The sequence below is a fragment of the Cervus canadensis genome, chromosome 13 (assembly GCF_019320065.1).
Source record: "Cervus canadensis isolate Bull #8, Minnesota chromosome 13, ASM1932006v1, whole genome shotgun sequence".
Lineage (NCBI taxonomy): Eukaryota > Metazoa > Chordata > Mammalia > Artiodactyla > Cervidae > Cervus > Cervus canadensis.
In genome coordinates this window covers 27,814,582-27,834,079 of record NC_057398.1, presented here as the reverse complement: position 1 = coordinate 27,834,079, position 19,498 = coordinate 27,814,582, and the positions used below count along the sequence as shown (strand labels likewise).

Genomic DNA, 19,498 nt, shown 5'->3' with positions numbered 1-19,498 from the left:
ATCACTGTTTAGCTAAACAGTTTTTCCTCAGTGGACAACATAATTTAAGCAGCAGGTGGCCTGATCTAACAATAAAAATATAAGATCCAGGTAGTCACGACCCTCAAACGTGTATGTGAAATATGGAAGACTGCTATCAGCTCCAATTTCCTAAAAACACTAGACTGGAGAATGTGGGTAAGGAGCAAATATTCTTCATACTGACAAAGCAGCAGATGTATACCATTCTAGTCCAAGGGCACAGATGAGATAGTAGCATAGCTGAAATTATAACTGCCACGAAGAACTTTTGTTGTTGTTGTTATTGTTGTTAAAACAGGCTTAAGAATCTAAGAAACAATTATTCTGCAACCAACGTCCCAGAATAAGTCTGAATGATTTTTCAACTTAATATGAGACTCCAGGAGATCAATGGTTTCAAATTTCTACCAGTTAAAACAAGTTTTGATAATGGCACTGGTGATGCTTTCTACCATTCATAATATGCAGCTTAAAGATTATAAGGCTCAAAATTCAAGTTTTGCCATTTATAAGAACATACAACAGGAAAATTTATATAGCTACAAGCCTTAATCTCCAAAACTGGCACAACTCTTAGTACTTACTCCAGCGTAGACACCCTGGAGACTGAATTCTCATCTTAGCCAACATTCAGCGATAGACTAATTAATATGACTCCAGAACCTTTAAGTAGGATGTCAACAGTTTCCAGTTACCTGGTCTCTGAATGAGTGTTAATGACTTCAATCAATCAACAGGTATATAACAATACATTTCTAGCAGTAAGGATCATACAACAGCCACAAAACTCTTAGAATCAAATTTGAACAGCTTCATAATAGTATCTACCATTAACTGAAAATGCAATATATACCAAGTGATCTACACATACTATCCCATATTAACAGTCAGCTTGACTTTTACAACCCTTCTGGAAGATAATTTGGCAACAGTTACTAAAAGCCTCTCAAAAATCTGGCAATTTCGTATCTAAGAATTTATCCTAAGAAAACAATCAGAAATGGGGACAAAGCCTTAAGTATAAAGGTATCCATGGAAATGTTATTCAAAACTGCTTCGAAATGCCCCCAATTAAAATGCCCAGCAATAGGGAAGCTATTAAATAAATTGTAATACATCTATATGATGATAAATCATGTGGCCATTAAAATGATAAATTGTGAGGATTTGAATGTTAATGGGAGGGGCTTCCCTGGCATTCTAGTGGCTAAGACCGTGAGCTTCCACTGCAGGGGGCACAGATTCAATTCCTGGTTGTGGAACTAAGACTTCTACATGCTGTGCAGTGCTGTCAAAAAAAAAAAAGAAAGAAAAAAAAATTGAACTGTTACGGGAAAATGTTGACAATGTACTTTGACTAAACAAAGTAAGGGGTGAAATTGTTCACTACAGTTCAGGCCATATGTTTAAAAGATATATTTTAACTATATAAGAAGAAAAAAGCTTAGGGAAAAAATATACTAAGATATAAACTGCAGCTATCTGAGTTATAAGGTAATAAATAATAGTGTTTTTCTTCCTCCTTTTATGTATGTTACAAGTTTTCTGTAATGAACACCTAATATTTAACAGAAAAGAAATACATGAAAATTACCTGTGAAAACAAGCATGCCAAAATCAGCTACAAAAGAAATTTTCAGTTTCTATTGGTTTAAAATAGTGTTTCACAAACCACAGAACATGCTGTGTGCAGCTTCATTTCCAGGATCATACAGTTACTGCTATTATTGGGTATTTAAATATGCCTTTCATTTGAGAGTACTTACACACCTTGCACACTTTTTTTTTGTTAACCACATGCCACCTACATGGGTAAATTATAACAATGTTTCAAAAATGCAAAGATATTAATTGCAAGTGAAGTTAAGTTCCTACAATTGTTTGAAATTTCTCCAGCCAAGTCTGCATCAAAGCATCAAACAGGGCCATGCCTGGCTTCCAAGCCCACACTTGTGTTAAGAGATGGAACATGCCCAGCTTTAATCACATGTACAAAAAGAGATCGTGTCTATTCTAAATTTGTTATCACTGCATTATAACTACTACAATGACTAGAGCTGTTAAAAATTAACACCCTTTCCCATTGTACCCTCATGCACAATCCATGCCAATCTTGAAAAACTGAATTATAAACCAATGATCCTTAATGTGGGTCAGACATTCAAGATAGTTCTTCAAGGATGCAGGAAGAAAATAGAAAATATTAGAATTTTCATTTCTATTTTAGTTTATCCTTCCTTAAATTCTATCCTGGGCCTGTTTATACTGTACCTAAGGTATTACTTCATGTATATAACTGATGTTTACAGCTATTATCCATACATGTAATATACATGAATTCATATTATGCATATACCACTAGTTCATATATATTAGTTATATGTATCACAAAGATGAATATTTCAAAACATTTTACTTAGAAGGATACGTAAGCAAAAAAGTTTGCAGACCAGTGGTCTGAAAACAGAGTGACAGGAAGAAATAGTCAGGAACAAGAAAAAAAATTCCCTTTAGATACGGGATCAGAAATGGAGGTGAAGGAATGAGAACAGAGAAGGTAAATAAGAACAGTAAAGGTAAAGAGACCAGGAGAACTTTGAGAGGGAGGAGGGGGAGGTGAATAACAGGGGAGGACCCTGGGAGGTAAAGGAGTAGAAGGGAATACCCCAAGTAAGTGAAAATGATGTGTATGTGTATAAAAACTACAATGATGTTTACTATTATGATTTGGTGAAAGGAAATGACTCAAGTGTCTAGGGTGGATCCTGTTCCTGCCTGATGGGCAAGCAACTGAAAGACAACCGACCACCAGACAACCTAAAATAGACACTGTGTTGGGTTACAAAGGAGCCAACAGAAGAAACTTGAAAAACAGGAGTTGTTTACTGGCTGCGTACAGCAGGCTTAACACTAGCTGGAGACCAGGTTTCCATATGCTAATTTGGCTTGGGAAGGAAGTAAATGCCAAAACACTGACAGTGAATAAGAAAGAATTTGGACTTAGCCTAAATGGTCAATTAGTAAGGTATTCCGAACCTGTCACGCTGGCAGGACAGTGCCTGCCTTGACCATACAATTAATTGTCTTTCACTCTGACATTCTCTTCAATTTATTTACATTTTTGGCTACTGCCATCTCAAAAAGTGCAGGAATACAGAAATCACAATCTTTGTCTTCTCCCAAGCCCAACAACAAAATCAATTTACATTTTTAGTCCACTTAACCAACTGGTGATCGTAAGCAGGGTAAAAGAACAGCCAGAGGGAAGAGAACAACTGAAAAAGCCACCTTCAAAAATCTGAGTTGATTTTCCCTCCCCACTTAAACTGTTTTGTAGCTCAGTACCTGAGGGATTCACTGACAGGAACTGGATCCCGAGTTTTTCTGGATGCCTTTCTAGAAGTTCCAAGAAATCCCTTTTACCAATAACTTTGTATATTTTGCCAGAATGTCAATTTGAGTGACACACTGTGACCCAAAATAAAGTCTTTCCTGATACTCAGCTTATGCCAACGTTCTAAAGTTCAAAGTGTAAAGGAATCATACTTCGGAACAAAATATTGACACATTTGTTTGCCGTAACACAGGGCAGAACAAGCTGTAATGAGGCAACAGTTTTTGGAACTATTTCATAATTGCAGTAGGAAATCAAGATTTACCTTCTAAGGCCTTGGACAACTTTTATAATTTTATTAATGTTTAGACTATGTCCTTCAAGGTCCACTTATCAAGTCACGATTTATATGTTTTAGTGTGAAGGCCAGGGAGTTATAGTCACCAATTCTGTTTGGTGGCAGACTACACGCATTTTTTGAGACTAAATTACTTTGCTTACTTAAAATGTAAGAGCAGTCGAATTTCTTTCCAGCAGGGTAAGGGAAATGAAACAACCCAATCACACTGAGGCCCATTTTAAAGCAAATATCCTCATAAAGTACTCAGCTTTGAACTCTCCCAGACTCTGAACGGGGATCTAAAAGAAAGGGATCTTGACGCACTACGGGGGAAGAGACCAGAGAAATAGTTCAGGTGAACTAATAATTACTTTAAAAATAATAATTTAACCAGAAACGCATGAGGCAGGGAAAAAGAGAATTTCCAAAGGCTTCAAAACAAGGCGGTGCAAGTCTCAAACTTTTCCTTTCACTTAGAGCGTAAATCTTTATATTTAAAGGTAAATTAAGTTTACTTAGGCAGGAGCCCTCTCCAAAAAAACAGGTGAACATTTACCACAGAGATCTAAACTGGTATTTCTGGTTGGGGAAGCAGGATGTATAAACTCTCGCAAACCTACGGCTTCTTCTTAGGTCCGCGATGACACCCCAAACTCAGGAAATTAGAGAAGGGGCCAAAGAGCCAGAAGGTGGGACGCGCCCCACAGTCCACGCGCCTATCAGGCTGCAGTGGGTGCGTATGCGGTCAGGTTCTCCGCTCCCTCCCCCAGCACCCCACCCCAAGCTCGGGGTGTGTGGGGGCAGCCACCGATTCCAGCTCTCTCCCGGATGCGGGGGTGCGCTGGGAATGGCCATCCTGCTTCCCCTCCACCCCTACAATTCCTCACCAGCAGCAAAGGGAGGGTGTGAGGCCCCAAGGCGGGAGGGCTAGCTCCGCAGAGAGGCCCCGATCGCTGCCCAGCGTACCTGGCTCTCAGCCGCGGGAATGCCGGACTCGAGCTCACACAGAGCGCGGAAGTTGTGCAGCTCAAAGTCGGCGTCGACCTGGAGGGAAAAGGTCACCTCGGAGAGGTCCCTCCGCACACAGTACACGGTGAGCAGCATGGCCCGGGCCCGACCCAGCTCGGCTCGGCCCGGCCTCGGCGCGGAGCGACGGGGCGGCGGCGGCGGCGGGGCCTGGCTGGTGCTGCAGGCTGACGGCGCGGGTTGCTCGCTCGCCCGCCCGCCCGCTCCTTCCCTCCCTCACACACGCTCAGTGACTCACTCCCTCCCGCCCTCACCAGCAAGCACGGCCGCCACCACCCGCCTGCGACTCCGTCTGCCTGCCTGCCGGCCTGCCTCCCACCGCTGCCGCCAAGCGCGCCGGCCGCCCGGCGCCCCGCCCCGCCGCAACGCGGATGCCGTAAAGCCCGCCTGGCCCGCTCCGCCTTCGCGGCTCAGCGAAGGGGCGGGGCTGGGAAGGGGAGGCGGGAAGCGGGAAAGGGTTGGAGGGGTCTTGGGAGGAGAGAGGGAAGAAGGGTGCGGGGCCCGGAAAAGGATGAGGAGAAAGGAAAAAGTATTCATCACTTGACCTGATAAGTAACGTCTGCGAAGGACTCCAAAATCTCATTTATTCATCCAACAGGCATTTATTGAGTGTCAGTTGGCAAATATCCACGTGGGTACAGAAATGCGTAAAAATAAAAGCCTTTGCCCTTAAGGAACTCTCAAGCTGATAATGGAGACTGACAATGAAGCAGATAGTTCTAAGACATATTTTCCAACGTAGAAATTGAGGCTCAGGGAGCTTGCTTTTCTTCTGATGATGATGATTAGGGTTAAAACCAATTATTACCCTATCTAGTGTATAGGACCCCAGCTCACTGGCCCCTGCCTTCCTCTTCAGCCCTGCCTCCTGAGCCCCATCTACACTCCTTCCTCCCTGCCACACTGTGACTTTAAGTTCCTCCTAGGCTCCCTGCGTTGTGAATAGTTTCCCTTCTCTTCAGGAGGACTGTCTCTTTCGCTGGCAAATCCCAGCACCACTGCAGTAACTTTATTGGGCACAGCTGAGAATCCACTGGATAAAATATGTACTACTTTAATGGCCTATTTAAGGCCACATAACTGATGAGAAATAGAAGCCCAAAACATGAGGATGAGTCAGAATACCAAAACAGAAAGAGGAAGACACAGTGTGTGCAAGATTGGCATCTCCCCATTTACCCCACCACTCCCCTGTCCATGCAGTAGGGACACGCTCTTCTATTATAAAGAAAGGGAAGAGGGATCACGACGGGTATGGATGCAGGTAAGTGTGGGTAGATTTGGGGGCAAGAAAGTAAGCGAAAGACAAGCTGTAGACGGTTCTCCATAAAGGAGGAGGATGGATATCTGTGGAAAATAAAGACAGAAGGTGGAAGAAGTGGGTGGGGTGAAGAAGAGTGGTCCTTATCAGCTACAGAAAGCTTATCAATGACTTAAACAAGTGAAAGTTTATTTTTCTTACAGGATAGGAAGCCTGGAGTTCAGTTCAGTACAGTTCAGTCGCTCAGTTGCGTCCGACTCTTTGTGACCTCATGAACTGCAGCATGCCAGGCCTCCCTGTCCATCACCAACTCCTGGAGTTTACTCAAACTCACGTCCATTGAGTCAGTGATGTCATCCAACCATCTCATCCTCTGTCGTCCCCTTCTCCTCCCACCATCAATCTTTCCCAGGATCAGGGTCTTTTCAAATGAGTCAGTTCTTTGCATCAGGTGGCCAAAGTATTGGAGTTTCAGCTTCAGCATCAGTCCTTCCAATGAATATTCAGGATTGATTTCCTTTAGGATTGACTGGTTGGATCTCCTTGCAGTCCAAGGGATTCTCAAGAGTCTTCTCCAACACTACAGTTCAAAAGCATCAATTCTTCGGCACTCAGCTTTCTTTGTAGTCCAACTCTCACATCCATACATGACTACTGCAAAAACCATAGCTTTGACTAGACAGACCTTTGTTGGCAAAGTAATGTCTCTGCTTTTTAATATGCTGTCCAGGTTGGTCATAACTTTTCTTCCAAAGAGCAAGTGTCTTTTAATTTCATGGCTGCAGTCACCATCTGCAGTGACTTTGGACCCAAAAAGATAAAGTCTGTCACTGTTTCCATTGTTTCCCCAGCTATTTGCCATGAAGTGATGGGACCAGATGCCACGATCTTCGTTTTCTGAATGTTGAGTGTTAAGCCAACTTTTTTACTTTCATCAAAAGGCTCTTTAGGGGAATTCCCTGGTGGTCCAGTGGCTAGGACTCTGCGCTCCTGATACAGGGGGGCTGGGTTCGATCCCTGGTCAGGGAACTAGATCCCACATGCCACAACTAAGACTCTATGCAGCCAAATGAATAAAAATAAATGTTTAAAAAAAAAAAAGGCTCTTTAGTTCTTCTTCACTTTCTGCCATAAAGGTGGTATCATCTGCATATCTGAGGTTATTGATATTTCTCCCAGCAATCTTGATTCCAGCTTGTGCTTCATCCAGCCCAGTGTTTCTCATAATGTACTCTGCATATAAGTTAAATAAGCAGGGTGATGATATACAGCTTTAACGTACTCCTTTCCTGATTTGGAACCAGTCTGTTGTTCCATGTCCAGTTCTAACTGTTGCTTCCTGACCTGCATACAGGTTTCTCAAGAGGCAGGTCAGGTGGTCTGGTATTCCCATCTCTTGAAGAATTTTCCACAGTTTATTGTGATCCACACAGTCAAAGGCTTTGGCATAGTCAATAAAGCAGAAGTAGATGTTTTTTCTGGAAGTCTCTTGCTTTTTCGATGATCCAACGGATGTTCGCAATTTAATCTCTGGTTCCTCTGCCTTTTCTAAATCCAGCTTGAACATCTGGAAGTTCATGGTTCAAACTGCTGAAGCCTGGCTTGGAGAATTTTGAGCATTACTTTGCTAGTGTGTGAGATGAGTGCAATTGTGCGGTAGTTTGAGCATTCTTTGGCATTGCCTTCCTTTGGGATTGAAATGAAAACTGACCTATTCCAGGAAGTCCTGTAGCCACTGCTGAGTTTTCCAAATTTGCTGGCATATTGAGTGCAGCACTTTCATAGCATCATCTTTTAGGATTTGAAATAGCTCCACTGGAATTCCATCACCTCCACTAGTTTTGTTCATAGTGATGCTTCCTAAGGCCCACTTGACTCCACATTCCAGGATGTCTGGCTCTAGGTGAGTGATCACACCATCGTGATTATCTGAGCCGCAAAGATCTTTTTTGTATAATTCTTCTATGTATTCTTGCCACCTCTTCTTAATATCTTCTGATTCTTTTAGGTCCATACTATTTCTGTCCTTTATTGTGCCCATCTTTACATGAAATGTTCCCTTGGTATGTCTAATTTTCTTGAAGAGATCTCTAGTCTTTCCCATTCTATTGTTTTCCTCTATTTCTTTGCACTGACCCCTGAGGAAGGCTTTCTTATCTCTCCTTGCTTTTCTTTGGAACTCTGCATTCAAATGGGAATATCTTTTCTTTTCTCCTTTGCCTTTTGCTTCTCTTATTTTCATAGCTATGTGTAAGGCCTCCTCAGACAACCATTTTGCCTTTTTGCATTTCCTTTTCTTGGGGATGGTCTTGATCCCTGCCTCCATCCCTGCCTTGATCCCTGCCCCGTACAATGTCACGAACTTCCATCCATAGTTCTTCAGGCACTCTATCAGATCTAATCCCTTGAATCTATTTTTCACTTCCACTGTTTAATCATAAGGGATTTATTTGGGTTATACCTGAATGGTCTAGTGGTTTTGCTTACTTTCTTCAATTTAAGTCTGAATTTGGCAATAAGGAGTTCATTAACAGAGCCACAGTCAGCTCCCGGTCTTGTTTTTGCTGACTGTATGGAGCTTCTCCATCTTTGGCTGCAAAGAATATAATCAATCTGATTTCAGTATTGACTATCTGGTGATGTCATGTGTAGAGTCTTCTCTTATGTTGTTGGAAGAGGGTGTTTGCTATGACCAGTGCATTCTCTTGGCAAAACTCTATTAGCCTTTGCCCTGCTTCATTCTGTACTGCAAGACCAAATTTGCCTGTCACTCCAGGTATCTCTTGACTTCCTACTTTTGCATTCCAGTCCGCTATAATGAAGAGGACATCTTTTTTGTGTGTTAATTCTAGAAGGTCTTGTAGGTCTTCATAGAACCATTCAGCTTCAGCTTCTTCAGCATTACTGGTCGGGGCATAGACTTGGATTACTGTGGTATTGAATGGTTTACCTTGGAAATGAACAGAGATCATTCTGTTGTTTTTGAGATTGCATCCAAGTACTGAATTTTGGACTCTTCTGTTGACTATGATGGCTACTCCGTTTCTTCTAAGGGATTCTTGATCACAGTAGTAGATATAGTGGTTTTCTGAGTTAAATTCACCCATTTCAGTCAATTTTAGTTCGCTGATTCCTAAAATGTCAGTGTTCACTCTTGTCATCTCCTGTTTGACCACTTCCAATTTGCCTTGATTCATGGACCTAACATTCCAGGGTCCTATGTAGTACTGCTCTTTACAGCATCAGACTTTACTTCCATCACCAGTCACATCCATAACTGGCTGTTGTTTTTGCTTTGGCTCTGTCTCTTCATTCTTCTTGGAGTTATTTCTCCCCTGATCTCCAGTAGCATATTGGGCACTTACCGACCTGGGGAGTACAAGGGCCAGTATGTATGCAGATTTTTTGCCTTTCCTTGAGGGTCATGTTATGGCTCACTGCCTCTACTCCATGCATTTTTTTCTTGTTCAAGCAAGGGCTTGTCCAGAAGTACCCCCTGCAGGTTTTTGCTTACATCTGGTTGGAACTGTGTCACACAGATGCAGGAAAAGGCCAGGAAAATTGAGTGTCTCTGGCCAATTGCTCTGACTCAGGGTCCTTCCTTGTGGTGCTTGCTCTGCTCAGCCAAGATGGATTCCAGCAAGGAGGATTCTGGGAGTTTGATAGGACATGTGGTGTCTCCTTTTGACCTTTCCTGAGTTCTTCCAGTTGGTGGTGCCTCGTTAGTTCTGTGTTCCTTACCCCATGGACTGTAAGCTGCCAAGTACCTCTGTTCATGGGGATTCTCCAGGTAGGAATACTAGGGTGGGTTGCCACGCCCTCCTCCAGGGGCTCTTCCCAGCCCAGGGATCAAACCCAGGTCTCCCACACTGCAGACAGATTCTTTACCATTTGAGCCACCAGGAAAGGCTCCTTACTAGGATCTCCTGTTATAAAACAACTCGTGCAAATTATTACTACGGTGCCTGGCTAGGGTGGGCGGTTTCAGTCCAGTGTTCCCTGTAACATCTCTACCCCCTCCAAGTGTAAACAGTATCCTGATTTTTAACAACACAGTTTTAGTTTGCTTGTTTTTCTACCACAAGTAAGTGGACTCACACAGCATGTAGCCTTGTGTGTGCCTTTCACTCCACATTAAGTGGGTTTTGTTCACATCATTGCATGTAATTATAGCTTGTACATTCTCATTGCTGTATAACATTTTGTTTGGGGAATATACCACAATTTATCCATTCTGTGACTGATGGGCATTTGAATGGATACATTTTCCCCTGAACCATTTTGTTCTTCAAAATTTGCAACCAAAAGAATCCTAACCAATATAAGCCCACAGCTTTTCACCAATTAATTCCTTTCCCTCTTGGGCCTCACCCCTTTTGGACTCTGCTCAGTTGCCCCCTGGAATCTGACTCCTCCCACTTCTCTCACTCCACTCTATGAGATAGACTTTGCACCTCTGCTACTTGTGACTGAAAATAGCTTCAGACATCTCTGGTTCTTAATTCTAAGTTAGGATGGGTGGTGTGAACAAGGGCTAGACAAGCAGGGCTACCAAGAAGTCCCATGATCATTGCTGTGAGTCAAGAACCTTGCAAATGATTGCTGGCATTTACCAAATGCTCACTTTGTGCCAGACACTCATCTAAGCGTGCTATGTGGGTTGAGTCATTTCAGTTCAGTTCCGTCGCTCAGTCGTGTCCGACTCTTTGCAACCCCCATGAATCGCAGCACGCCAGGCGATCCATCACCAACTCCCGGAGTTTACTCAAACTCATGTCCATCAAGTCGGTGATGCCATCCATCCATCTCATCCTATGTCATCCTCTTCTCCTCCTGCCCCCAATCCCTCCCAGCATCAGGGTCTTTTCCAATGAGTCAATTCTTCACATGAGGTGGCCAAAGGATTGGAGTTTCAGCTTCAGCATCAGTCCTTCCAATGAACACCCAGGACTGATCTCCTTTAGGATGGACAGGTTGGATCTCCTTGCAGTCCAAGGAACTCTCAAGAGTCTTCTCCAACACCACGGTTCAAAAGCATCAATTCTTCGGCGCTGAGCTTTCTTCACAGTCCAACTCTCACATCCATACATGACCGCTGGAAAAACCATAGCAATGCACTAGTCATTTAATCCTCACAAAAATCTTTTGAGGTATTACCTCCATTTTACAGATGAAGAAACTGAGGCAGAGAGAGGACAGTCACGTGCCCAAGTACACACAAATAGTAAATGGCTGCTCCAGAATCTAAGCCAGGCAATCTGATTTGGGTAATCAGTATATTTTTGAACTGAACTGATGGAGACCATTTTTAAAGTCTTTTAAATTTGTTACAATATTTCTTCTGTTTTATGTTTTGGTTTTTTGGCTATGAGGCATGTGGGAATCTTAGCTCCCTCACCAGGGATCAAACCATACTCACTGCATTGGAAGGCCAAGTCTTAATCACTGGATCACCAGGGAAGGCTGGAATCCACAGTCTTTTTTTTTTTGGAGTCCACAGTCTTAACCATTAGTTTTTACACTGCTGCATGTGAGACCTCTTTTTATCATTGTAAAAGCCCTCAGAGAGAACTTCCCTGGTGGTCCAGTGATTCAGTTCAGTTCAGTCGCTCAGTCATGTCCGAGTCTTTGTGACCCCATGGACTGCAGCATGCCAGGCCTCCCTGTCATCACCAACTCCCGGAGTTTACTCAAACTCATGTCCATTGAGTCGGTGATGCCATCCAACCATCTCATACTCTGTCATCTCTTTCTCCTCCTGCCTTCAGTCTTACCCAGCATCAGGGTCCAGTGATTATGACTCCTCATTCCCAATACATGGGACCTGGGTTAGATCCCTGGTCAGGGAACTAGATCTCATATGCTACAACTAAGACCCTGCAGAGCCAAATAAATAAATATTATTAAAAAAAGAAAAAGCCCTCAGAGAAAGGAACAATTAGTATTCATTCTCACTTAATGGATAATGAGGAAACAGGTATGAGGATTTTAAATAACTTACCCAAGTTCTCTCAGCTAGTGAGTGGCAGATTCTCCAAACTGGAAGAAACTTGAAGAATGAAAACAACTTGAATAGAACACAAATGCTCTGCCTGTACATTAAAGGTGGGGACACCTTGCTGTCCTCCAAAACCCTGACTTTCCTCACTGTTTGATCACTGCCAGCAAGTTGCTATCTATGACTATTGAATAGATTCTTGCCTAATTCTTCTCTCCTAGAAATAACAAATCAGTAAAGGTATCTACTTTAGTTGATTTTTGAAATTCCACACAATAGGGATTAAATCTCCCAAGTACTGTAGGTACTTTTTTAATAGCTGTGGGTGCTTTTTTTTTTTTTTTTTGCTTTAACATTTAATTCATTGGAAAAGACCCTGAAGCTCCAATACTTTGGCCACTTAATACAAAGAGCTGACTCACTAGAAAAGACCCTGATGCTGGGAAAGATTGAAGGCAAGAGGAGAAGTGGGGGACAGAGGAAGAGATGGTTGGATGGTATGACTGACTTGATGGACGTGAGTGTGAGCAATCTCCGGGAGTTGGTGGTGGACAGGGAAGCCTGGCATGCTGCAGTCCATGGGGTTACAAAGAGTTGGACACAACTGTGCAACTGAAATGAACATTTAATTCTCATAGCTCTGGAGGTTGGGAAGACCAAATCAAGGTGCTAACAAACTTGGTGTCTGGTGAGAGTGGTTGCATTAAAAAAAAAAAAAAAAAAAATTAAAGCTCTTTAAAACTTACCCTCCTGGGACTTCCCTGATAAGTTGCTAAGACTCTTGCCCCCAATGAAGGGGGCCCAGGTTCAACTAGAACTAAATCCCACATGCTGCAACTAAGACTCAGAGCAGCCAAATAGATAAATAATTAATTAATTTAAAAGCAACCCCCCCAAAAACCTTACTGTCCTCATCAGCTCCTGGTTGCTCAAAGAGGACTGTCTTACCTTATTTTTCCTGGCATGTCAACTGATAGCAGATAGCGGTGCTCCATTTTACTCATTTTACTTTAGCACAAAAACTCTTTCGGTTTCCTGTTTCTTAGGCTGGGATCATGTGCATATGTATAATGCAATGCCTCCTTCCTTTCCCACTTATCTTTCCTAAAATCTGATAGCGTTTCCAGTCCCACTACATTCTAGGTCAACTCTTCCTCTTTTCTGATGCACCTTGTACTCACTGGGCTATCAAAACATTTCAGGTAATTACGGCTGTAATTTCAAGCACCATAATTTGCCTACTCAGAGGTTTGGATCTAGAGATCAATATGTACTTTGATTACCAGAGTCAGCCCTGGGCAAAGCCACAAAATAGGCCAAAGTTTGTCCTTGGCAAGCTCAACTTTATACTCCTTCCTTGGCTCCTGAATGTTCTCCCCACTTGTTCCTCTTATTTCTCACGTGTTCCTGCTTTCTTCACTTGCCTTTTCAAAACTTGCTCTTAAGAAAGGATTTAGACCAATTCACACTAAGGTACTAGTGACAGGGGAAACTCAAAATAATCTCTCTTAGGCTATTTGCATTTTAACCAGAGATAAGTTATCAGCTGCAGATTTCTCAGCTTCAGGAAACTTGTTGGGGAAGGTCAATTTTCCCAAGAGCCTTCCGGATTGACACAAATCTACTTTACATACTCTGTTGACAGATGAGCTGGGCCTTGCTGATCTATCCTTGCTATATCTAGTTCAGTCCTCACTTTGGCAGTTAACCTACTCTTTTCTATTTTTCCTTCCTCTTCAAGAAACTCTTGGTTTTATATGAAAAACTTGAGTATCTTCTTAGGACACCGCATTAAAATTGTGGAGGAATCCTAGGTGTCATGGCTAAGAGTGTAGAGCCAACTTTCAGATACAAAGTTGATACAAAGCATTCTGAGGGTGGGCACTGCCAGTCAGAATAATTACAATACTGTGGATATGTTCCAAAGTCCTTCAGCCATCAAAGCAACTTTGGTCAACTCAGCATAAGCGGTAGTAGAACCTTACTGGACACAAACTATTTATTTCTTTAGCAAAGGATTATTAACACCTACTGCATGCCAGACATTGTTCTAGGAACTAGTGGTGGTACAGCAGGGAACAAGATGAAGTGCATATTCACATGTAGCTTACATTCAGTAGAGGGTGGCAGACAACATATAGAATGTGTTAAGTGGTGATAAGTACTAGCAACAACAAAAAAAAACTGTAGTGAATAGGGAGAATTGGGGAGGGAATGGGGAATTGGGGCACATAGTGGTTGCTACTTTACACAGGCTTTCTGGTCACAGAAAGTCAGTCTTATAAGGTGACATCTGAGCCGATGAATTAAGTGAAAGCACACATCGTGTGGACGTCTGTGTCATTCAGCTAAGGTAATAGGAAGTGTAAAGACCTAAACACAGAGGCATACTTGCCCTGTTCAAAAAACAATTTGAAGAATAGCACTTTTGGAGGTGCCTTCCCAAGAAGGGATCCAAGAAGCAGATACAAGCACAAGGGACCAGATCATGTGATAGGTAATTGAAAGGACCTTGGCTTTTGTTTTTTTAATTTTTATTTATTTGGGTGTTTTGCTGAAAGTTTTACTTTAGTTTTAAATTTGAAGGATTTATCATTACACACAATAAAAAATTTCAATCTTTAATAGAGGATTACTTGGCTTAATTGCAATATAGTCATTAAAAGAAGAGAAATAGAAACGATAGAAAAAAGTAACAGCACATATATCACCAAATTGGGCTGACCAACACCCATGCTTGAACAGCACTGGGAAGTCCCTCCTTAATGGCAATCTGGAGTCTCAGCTGGGAAAAGGTCTGACAGGACATGTTGTGACATGTCCACTCCATGGGTGAGACTTCAAACTGCAGTTTGGAGGGGCTCCTTCTTATAATCCCAGGCCACAAAATGATATCATCATCAGTTTGTGCACAAAAATGCAACTTTGGTTTTACTTTAACTCTTTTACAATGCTGTTTGTTTCACCTTGTGAGTCACTGGATTTTTCCAGACCCCTGGTGGCTGGCCAGGCCTCCAGGGGCTCAAGAAAATTCCAAAACCCATTCCTTTTTTAAAAATCAGTGCCACCTGACTTGCTGTGCTTACAGGCAGGCATGGAATCTGGTCAGCGTCCAGGGAGGCCAAAGACCTGTTCTTCTGCTTCTGAAGCCTGAAAGAGACTTCATTTTAATTTCCCTAACAGGGTCTTAGTTGCAGCATGTGGGATCTTTTGTTGCAGCATTCAAACTTTCCATTGGCATGTGGGATCTAGTTTCCTGACAGGGATTGAACTCAAGCCCCCTGCATTGGGAGTTTGGAGTCTTCATCACTGGACCACCAAGGAAAGCCCAAAAAGGACCTTGGCTTTTACTGACTGAAACATGAAGCCACTGGAGCTTGTTTGGCAAAGAACTGACATGTTGTGACATGCATGTAAAAAAAATCACTTTGGCTGACGTGTGAAGGAATGCAAGAGTAGACAAGTTAGGTGGTTATTGCAATAACTCAGGTGAAAGATCATGGGGGATCTGACCAGAGTGGTAGCTGTCAAGGTAGGGAAAAGTGGAGATAATCAGATTCTAAATTCATTTCGAAGGTAAAACCAACAGGACTTGTTGATGCGTTGGATAGGGGGTATGAAAGAAGGCTCAAAAGACGACTACAGGGTCTTTATCCAAAGTATGTAAAGTACGTTGGATAGGGGGTATGAAAGAAGGCTCAAAAGACGACTACAGGGTCTTTATCCAAAGTATGTAAAGTACCTCTGCTTGCTAGAGGCAAATTTACTACAATGAACAGATAGCCAACAACCTCCTGGGCAGTTTTTAAAAAGAAGACCTGGGCCATCCCTGTTATTTTCTCAAGTCCCTTTCATAATCAATGTTTTTGTTTTGTTTTGCCAGGCCTCACTGGCCTTTGAAAAAGGCGGAGAAGAAGGTGGAGGAGTTGGGGGTGGCGGCTGGGAAAAGGCTGTCCACACATCCTGATCTGCATGCCGGGGACCTAGACTTCATGAATGTGTGGATAACTAGGTTCTATCTCCTCACTCACGAAAAGCTGATTTAGTTCTCTAAACTCACATGGTAATTCCTACCTTTTCAATAACTACTTCGGCAACACAGTCTCCCCAACCCCGCCGCCACCCCCCCGCCCCCCCAAAAAAACTCCTCTTGCTCCAGATGCAATATCTCTTTCAACCAGAGTTGAATATGCTTTCCAGTTCAATATCCTTTCTGTCCCTAATTTTCACCCCTTATTTATCAAGAAACTTCTTGCCATCCTAACATTTGCTGGTCTTAAACCAGTTGGTCAGAACTTTGTTTCAGAAGGCAGATTTCAGCCATCTAACGAGCCTTAGAGGAAATGCTCCTGCACGACCAAGCTAGCTTAATGCAGGTAATTTAGAACCGTTTCATCGCTCCACTACAGAAAAGGCTCAACTAGTGGTTGCGTATCTCTTCGGTCCGGGCAGTCAAAGCCAGGACTTCGTGCAATGCCAGGGCTGAAACCCCAGGAGACGCCCCTCCGACCGTATCTCCACGCCCGCCGTCCCAGAGCCTTGCGGAACGGCGCCGGCGCCGCATCACGTGCCTGCAGCGTAATCTCCCAGTGGCCAGGGGCGCCTCATCACATGACTCTCCCGACCAATGCTCGGCGTCCGCGCTCCAGGCTCCTGGTTGCTAGGTGGTCTCAGCCACGGCTAGTTTGCAGTGCTTGCCCGTTAGAGGTGTAAACTTCCGACCCGGATCAGGCTTTTCGATACGCCAGTGCCTGCGAGGGTCTTTTGCGGCGGATGGTTTCTCCCGGCGGGAGCCTAAATAGCGACCCCCCCCGCCACCTCCTTCCGCTTTCGAGGCTTGAACCCAGGCATCCGAGTATCCGCGACCAGGAGGGCTCGGTTCCCGTGGGCTGGGGCCCGCATGCTTAGGCTCGGCCCACCTCGGCCAAGAGAACTGGCTCAGACTCTAGCTCCAGCTAGGGTGTGACTGAGGCAGTGACTAGCCGAGAGACTACTGCCTGGTCGTTGTCTAAGGCGTGGCTTCCTGCAGCTTTCTTCTTTGAGGCTTATGTGAAGATTTAGGCTTTTGCTTTGGCCAGAAAAGGGAAATTGGAACTTTGTGTGCTCTGCTTCCCTGAAACGATTGTTTCTTGAGTCCTTGTGAAGTGAAGGATAACAGATTTCGATTTTTAAAAAGTGTGTGTGTATATATATATGAGAGTGAAAGTTAGTCCTGTCTGACTCTTTGCGAACTCATGGACTGTATAGTCCATGGAATTCTCCAGGCCAGAATACTGGAGTGGGTAGCCTTTCCTTTCTCCAGGGGATCTTGCCAACAGGTGATCGAACCCAGGTCACCCGCATTGCAGGCGGATTCTTTACCAGCTGAGCCACAAGGGAAGCCCCGAAATACTGGAATGGGTAGCCTATTATCCCTTGTCTAGCGGATCATCCCGACCCAGGAATCCAACCGGGGTCTCCTGAATTACAGGCGGATTCTTTACCAACTGAGCTATCAGGAAAGCCCCTATATGTTTTTTTGACTTTTGACTTGACTATGTAAAAAAGTTTATATGTCTAACTTTTTTTTTTTAAAAGAATCTCTTGCCTTTGACATTTCTGATAACACTTGGCAGTCTTTTTGCTGTTGAGCATTTTTAATCCAGAAATACTGTGGTGTTCTTGGGATTTGTATATACCTCACTGCTTATTAGAAAGTTTGATGTTTCCTGCGCTCAATCACTCGGTTGTATCTGATTCTCTGTGACATGGACTGGTGCTCGGCAGGCTCCTCTGTCCATGGATTTCTCCAGGCAAGAATACTGGAGGGGGTTGCCATTTCCTCCTTCAGGGGATCTTCTTGACCCAGGGATTCAACTCATGTCTCCTGTGCGACATGGGTTCGATCAAGTGAACCCCTGTCTCCTGCACTGAAGGCGGATTCTTCACCGCTGAGCCATTGGGGAAGATTTTTGTTGATATTTCATATTATGTACAGATGATATGTATGATATGATATCTCATATGTACCTAATATGAATGAAATAAATAAAATTCAGTCCAAATATAAATTGATATTTCATATGTACCTAGTTTATAAGTACCTAATTTATATTTGGATTTGCTTTCACTTATTTCATTCTAATTATGGACTTGTGGAATAAGATGGGGAGATTTCGCTAACCTTTTTTTTCTTTTTTGTCATGCCTAAGGAAACATGACCAGAAAAACTATTTGTCAGACATCAGTTCTTCTCAAGGTTGAATGTATAGAAACCATTTTGGGGATCTTGTTAAAATGCATATGGTGAATTTTCAGGTCGGCAGCAGGGCCTGAGACTTTTTGCATGTCCTGAAAGCTCCGAAGTGCAGAGGATGCTGTTGGGCTGATACACAGTTCGAATAGTAATGGTCTTAGGTAATTGCTATTTCTAGTTGCTGGCACAACTGCCTCCTTTCTGTATCTGATTTTATGTCAAAGCAACAATTTCATAACATTTGTGAGCTTTCAGTTACGTATGAAGAGAAAATTGTAGGATGGAAGTGACCAGTAGCAGATAGTCTACATAGAATCTCCATTCAGTACTCATTTCAGGTATTTTCTTAGTTTGACCTTCCAAGGATTTAAAATATTTGAGAGAAAAGGCTTAAGGCTGTCAACATTTTCGTTGTTAAAAAGACTTTTAAATAAAGAAGGTGAAATTTCTTCTGGCATTGAAGGATGTCCCATTGACTCACCAAACATTCCCTGTCCTTTGTTTCTTTTAAAAGCTTCATCAAATTAGAGCACACCTGCAGTTCTGAACAGAGAGACTAAGCAGTGAAGACTAGCCGATCTATGCTTCAGTTAAAAATGAAGAAATTTTAAATGATAGAAGAACAATTAGATATCCAGGAACCCAGCACAATGGTCTATAGAACTGATGGGGCTTCATATGTGTGAAAATTAATGAAAATCATTATATTGTCATTAATGAAAGATCTGAACTTCCCAAGGAGGCTCTTTGACTCAGGTTTTGGTGCTGTGGTTTCTGTAATGTTTTCTGTGCTCGAGGTTTATTGAGCTGCTTAGATCTACAGTTTTCATTTAATTTGGAAAATTTTTGACCAGTCTTTCTTCATATACTTCTCTGACCGTGTCTCTCCTTTGAGATCTCCCAAGTACATATGTATTAGGCTACTGCAATTTGTCCCATAGCTTAATGATGTTCTGTCCTTTTTAAAAATTTTTTTCTTTATTTCATCAAACTATTGCTATGTCTTGAAGTTTACTAATCTTTTTTGGGGGAGGGGGCAATATTTAATCACCATTAATCCTATTCAGTGTGATCTTAATCTCAGAATGGTAGTTTTCCCAAAGCATGATGACTAAAGTACCTTGTTTACCCAGAGGAGATCTCTCCAGATTGTGCTAAAGTACTCTGCCTCATTCAGGATTTTTACTGGCAACTTAGATGAAGTCAAGGAGAGCAAGTTTATTAAATGTTTAGCTGACACAGAATGAGGAGATTGCACTGAGTCAGCTGACAGGAACAAGTTT

At 42.8% G+C, this 19,498-nt stretch overlaps 1 protein-coding gene across 2 annotated transcripts in view; it reads right to left on the bottom strand.

The window, feature by feature from the left end:
* The window catches only part of DDI2 (DNA damage inducible 1 homolog 2), a 42,191-nt gene extending 37,161 nt beyond the window's left edge, over positions 1–5,030 (bottom strand). Inside the window, exon 1 of one of the 2 annotated variants that reach the window (XM_043484744.1) lies at positions 4,662–5,030. In XM_043484744.1, the coding sequence (XP_043340679.1) occupies positions 4,662–4,799 (138 nt within the window). In that variant the 5' untranslated portion in view covers positions 4,800–5,030. The remainder of the gene's footprint in view (positions 1–4,661) is intronic. The other variant, XM_043484742.1, reaches the window with a different exon arrangement.
* Between the last annotated feature and the right edge of the window lie 14,468 nt (positions 5,031–19,498).